The following is a 5,705-nucleotide window of genomic DNA, read 5'->3' as shown; positions in this document are numbered from 1 at the left end:
CCTAACCGCCTATACTTTCCAAATTTTTCAAATCCCTCAATTTAACCCACCCTTTTTCCCTATTCCGTAACCTATAACCATCCCCCCATCCTTCTTACCATAATCCTAACCTTTTTTTCCTCCCCAACCTAAAAACCTGTCTCTCCTAAACTATAAGCTATTCCGTTTCCCACTTGATTCCTAACCTCCACTCTTCCCTTCCCTTCAGGCTAACCCTGCTCTTCTGTCCCCATCCTAACCCTAACACCTCCCTACTTTTTACCTTAAACCATAATTCTCCCTTCCTCCCCGCCGAAACCTAAACCCGGAACCCTTTCTCATTTACCCCACAAGGAAAAGACTATCACATTGGTTTTATTAAACTAACCCAGTCGGGGAGAACTGCTTTTTAACATACTCTGCCGCCGTTCCGTGGTCCAGCCCCGTCCTGCACTTTTTAACCAGTCTTTTAAAAAAAGGTCTTGTCCTCATAGAGCTTTTTATAACGCTTTTAAAAGGGTTTTTATAAGATCTTAGTAGGGCTATGTTTTTGGAGTTTTTTTAATGTTTTTTAAACGCCTATTTACGGAGAGCCAGTGCACCACGCAGGGCTCCTCAGGAGCCCTACGCTCTTCCACAAACTAACCAAGTCTTCAGCCTAAAATTAATGATTCCCCTCATGGGGACCTCCATTCCTTTACCTGGCGTCCAGGCTTTGTCCCAGTATCTGCAGGCAGTTGACTATGGAGGTGGCATTGTTTCCTGAGAAGTGGACAGAATGACATTATAAACAGGAAACTGTGTACAGTGGGTATGGTTTGAGGTTCCTATCTGTCAGGGATGTGATGAGTGAAGCACTGCAGCACACTACAGCTGTGTCGCAATTCTGCTGTACTTACATTTTCTATTTTGAGTGCACTGACAATAATAGCAGAAGGTAATGCAATATGAGTGCCCAGATGTTTAGATGTGCTCATATCTGTCAAAAAGTTGAGTGTGGATTACTGGAAACGTATTATCCTCAAGGGCCACCATTCTGGTTCCATAGTTTAAAAGAAATAGGGACCAAAAGTGTGTTAAAATAGCAGCCGACGAACACACAATTGTCAGTAAGCAAACAGGCTTGCAGATATGTATCATGACAATCGCGCTCAAATGTTGCCAGTAGTGTTTTGCAATTTTGTATAAAAAAAAGAGAAGCAACTTAAAGGGGACATATCATGCAAAATGCACTTTTGTACGTCTTTTATACATGAATATGTGTCCCCGGTGTGTCAGGGAACTCACCAAGTGTCAGAAAACCCAACCCTCTCTCTTTTCCTCCATACCCAAATCTCTAAAAACGGGGCTGCAACGGATCTGATACAGACTGATTTGAAATATCTCTGATGTCAGAAACGGGGAGCTCCGCCTATATGGGCAACTCTCCACCTTTCAGGGGAATGAGAGACCGCTCGAAAGCGCTGGAGACGCTGTAGTACATATGCCAGGCCTGTAAGTGGCTCTGTAGTCTGCCACAAAAGCAGAATCAGCACTTGCAAAAACAGGGCAGGAAAAGAGCAAATAGAGCGAAATAAGGCATGGCTAAAATGCATGATCTTGTTTGGTATTTTGAAAAAAAAACTTCACAGACATGTTTTATATAGGTATGGCCCTACAATATATGTTTCAAATATAGCATGATAGGTCCACTTTAAGAATTGCGAGTCTCATTTAATGAAAGTGCAAAGTAATTTACGGAAACAGCTGAATCCCATTTAAAAAACACTGCCCTGTCATAAATTCATATATTATGCAAACAAGTACACAGTCTACAGAGCTACACTGAAATGTTCTATTGGAAGTATACAAATTGAGACACAGCTGTAAACAAACCATATTCAACCTATTTAGAGCTGTCTGTCCATAGAAAACAAATCTGAAGAAATACATCCGTCATGTACGTGCTTTAGTAAATAACACAGCAGAGCATCATATTCAAGGAAGAAGATGTTCCTCCAAGAGATACATCTTCAACAGTTAAGAAAAGTAGAAATTGTATAAGCTTATTAATTTGAATAATTGTATACTGGAAATGGTACACATCAATAATAAACATCTTTATTTGCCCAAATGTGTTTACAGTTGTAAGACATTTTTATCGTTAAAGGTGGAACATCATTTTACTGAGTAGAATGGCATGGTGGAATGCTTGGATATGGTACAAAAAACTGCAATACACACCACACAAAGCACACAGCTGCTGTGCAGAGGATGATGACACACATATACACACACCTATAGTACATTATATCAATCATTCAGAGGACCTGACGACCATGCAAGCCCACAGTATGTTTTTCGTCTAAAACCTTTTGAAATTACAACAGCTAACAGCTATGTCTCAGGAGCTTAAATAGGTCATCCAGTAATCAATTTTTAATTATTGAGACTACGGTTATTTTACTTAGACCTGGAACAGATAGAGAATATACATATTTTGTCCTACCACACATTGTAAAAAGAATACTGTATGGAGAGATTTTCTTAATTTGTAATTCTCTCTTAGGGATACAACTGTATTATAGGCATTACCTCTGGTTCAACATTATATAAAACCATTCGTACTTCACTCATAATCACTGAGAACAACAGCAGAGGTGGAAGCGTTAAGCATGAATGTCCTTACCAAATAAGGATATCCTATGTCTGACAAGAACTCCTAGTTTGCAGAAAAGACTGAAAAGATCCAAGTAAGGGAAGCAGAGGAAGAGATAAAAAGGAGATATAGAGGCACACACATGTCATTCACATGAAGTCCATTAGAAATGTCCAACATACAGTCTGGGTCTTATTCAGCAATTAAACAAAAGAGTGAGTGTGTCGCCCTGAAATACTGGCATTACTGGCTTTGGTCGGTCTATTGTTGTATCACACTCACCTGGTCACCATCTCCTTCTCCTTGTTGGAGGCGTGGCCTCCGCTGCTGATTGGATGGATGGCTGTGGAGAGGAAGTACAGCCTGTGGTTTTTAAAGTACTGATCCACCAATGGCAAGACGACCTGAGGGTGAAATGGTAAAAATACACAGAAAATGTAGTGTCTCCATTTTTTTAATTGATTATATTTCACATCATTCATCCAGATCTGGAAAGTAACTAAAGGGATTAAATACATGTAGTGGAGTAAAAGTACACCATTTACCTCTGAATTGTAGTGGGGTAGAAGTACAATATAGCAAAAAATGGAAATACTCAAGTAAAGTACAACTATCTCAAAATTGTACTTAAGTGCAGTACTTGGGAAAATGTACTTAGTTACTTCCCACCTCTGTACAGTGTTTCCCACAGATCTGAAATATACTTGTCGGGGTAGCCGGGGGGTGGGGGGGAGCACGCTCGTGAACTGTTAGTTCGCCGGAGCCTCGCAGCGGGGTTACCGCATTTGACTCCTCTGTTTCTCGTAAGGTCTCCCTTTCTGTTGATCGCTTCTTAGCAGACCATTCACGCGATAGCAGAGCAAACTGAAGTTACCTACTGTAACTCCAGCTTCTATGAGTATTGGCGTAGCCCTCTAAGGCTATCGCTATTGGGTAATCCCCCTGTGCACCCACACATCACTGAAACACTTGTAGTCCACGCCCACCCGCAAGGTGGGCCCCACCCTCGGGCTCCCTTCCGGTATAAATAGGAAGGAGGCCCGACAATCTGCTCCCATACAAAATAATTTTTCTTCAGCTATTCGTGGAGCCAGTGGGGCTACGCCAATACTCATAGAAGCTGGAGTTACAGTAGGTATTTCAGTTCTATTTCGTCCCTACTGACCTCCAGAGGCGGTGCTTTAGCACTGGATATGTCCATCGCTCGCATGCGCAGTTCGAGTACCAATAACAACAAAGTCACCTGTGACCCACGTGACACCGGCTATATCAGCCAATGTCGTCAGAGGATCTGTTCCCAGAATCTTCTCGGGAGCACACAAGAATTCTGAGTGACAGGAGGTCATCCGGGACTCATAGAACCGTAGTTACAGCCGTAACACTATCGGTGTCGTCAGAGGATCTGTTCCTTTTAATCTTCTCGCTGCACGAGAGTACCGTGGCTACATTTTTGTAGCCTACAGCGTTCGTTCGGTTGGAACATTTGTCAAGGATTCTCTGCAAACAGCTGGCTGCGTGCAGCTTCGCGACTCATCCAGTCGGGGCTGCAGGTTTACCCGTCCTCCAGGAGCTGTAGCTTTGTTCAGACAGGTTGGTGTCGGCTTGGTTCGTGATGGCAGTGTTTCCGCTCCCTCTCCCAGCCTAGTTGTCCTGATTACTGTCTGTTTGCTTTTGAACTTTTTTGGTGACGGAGGTGTTTCCGCTCCCTCTCCCAGGAGTTGCCCTTGCTGTGCTTTGTACTTGTTCTGACCGCGGCGTTGTGCCAAACNGACGGGTTCCCACGAAGGGTGAACGGTGAGGTTAGCCCGGGGTAGGTCGGACCGTGCGAAATTTCAGGGGTGTCCTCTCGGCGTGCGGGCTCAACGACACGGGGACACGCACGGATTCTCGCATGCAAACTACGATGCCGCGACGTATGGCGGCCGCCAGTCTCGTCGAGAAGCAAACGGTACCGCCGTGAATCCTTCCCAACACGAGAGAGGTTCGTCGCCGACAGGGTGTACCAAACAACTGTGTTAGCGTGTAACGATAGCCCTGTCACCGGCGGGGACGACTTCGGCCAGAGGGCAACACAGGAACCATCGGAGTTCCACCTCAGGCATGTACTGCTTACGGAGAGGGCATGAAGCTCTCCGACCCGCTTCCCTGAGGTTATGGCAAGCAGAAATGCTGCCTTCAGGGACAGCCACTTAAGCCCAACCTGGGCCAGGGGCTCGAAGGGAGGAGATGATAGGGCATCCAGCACTAGGGGCAGGTTCCAAGCCGGGGCCCTTGGGGTGCTAGGGGGACGCTGCCGTAGAGCCCCTCTTAGAAAGAGGGACACCAACCTGTGGCGCCCCACTGTGGCGCCATTGACTCCGACATGTTGGGCAGAGATAGCAGCCATATACACCTTCAAAGTGGAGTGAGAACGTCCACTATCCAGAAGGGACTGCAGGAACTCTAAAACGGTGGCCACGGAGCAATGTCCCGGATTCTCAGCCTTACTCAAACACCAGTGGGAGAAGAGCTTCCATTTGCACTCGTACTTTGCGCGAGTGGATGGTGCTCTGACATTCAGGATGGTTTCCCTGACAGATGCCGTAACAACGCTCAACAGTGGGTTGGGCCCCGCAGAGGCCAAGCCCAGAGCCGAAGGCGGTGCGGGTTGGGATGCCAGATCTGACCCCTGAGCTGTGACAGAAGGTCCTTCATGTCAGGCAGGCACCATGGTGGGCCGCAGTAGAGACTGCGCAGCGGGAACCAAACTCTCCCGGCCAGCGGGGGGCGACGAGAAGGAGCCTGAGTAAGGAAGCGTCTGTAATAACAGCGGCAGCTGCGGGAAGGCATACAGGAGACTATCTGGCCCCTTGGGGGGGCGGCGGTAAGGCTCTGGGGCACGGGGCTGCCTAGAGGGCCGGCGACCGCGGGCACGAAAGTCATTGGTAGACGGTTGAGTGGACCGCTGGGACCTCTGCAGACCATCACTGTAAGTCAGTGGCAGAGTGCGGCTGCTAGAGGGGCCCCTGGGCCTGCTGGGAGTGGGCACAGGCCTATGAAGACCCACCCACTGGGCACAGAAACTCAGACGTGCCGTTCTCCTGAATGT

General features: G+C 46.9%; 1 protein-coding gene across 1 annotated transcript in view; it reads right to left on the bottom strand.

Annotated features, from left to right (window-relative positions):
- Positions 1 to 5,705, bottom strand: part of LOC104957110 (ryanodine receptor 2-like) — a 26,474-nt gene that overhangs the window by 20,454 nt on the left and 315 nt on the right. The window contains exons 2-6 of the mRNA XM_010784723.1: positions 5,366 to 5,666; positions 4,368 to 5,290; positions 2,900 to 3,021; positions 2,648 to 2,697; positions 681 to 741 (exon numbers count right to left, since the gene is read on the bottom strand). Of these exons, the coding sequence (XP_010783025.1) occupies positions 681 to 741; positions 2,648 to 2,697; positions 2,900 to 3,021; positions 4,368 to 5,290; positions 5,366 to 5,666 (1,457 nt within the window). The remainder of the gene's footprint in view (positions 1 to 680; positions 742 to 2,647; positions 2,698 to 2,899; positions 3,022 to 4,367; positions 5,291 to 5,365; positions 5,667 to 5,705) is intronic.

The sequence above is a fragment of the Notothenia coriiceps genome, unplaced genomic scaffold (assembly GCF_000735185.1).
Source record: "Notothenia coriiceps isolate Sejong01 unplaced genomic scaffold, NC01 NC01_scaffold00026424, whole genome shotgun sequence".
Classification (NCBI taxonomy): Eukaryota; Metazoa; Chordata; class Actinopteri; order Perciformes; family Nototheniidae; genus Notothenia; species Notothenia coriiceps.
Note: the sequence above shows the minus strand (reverse complement) of the source record. Positions and strands in the feature narration are given on the sequence as shown.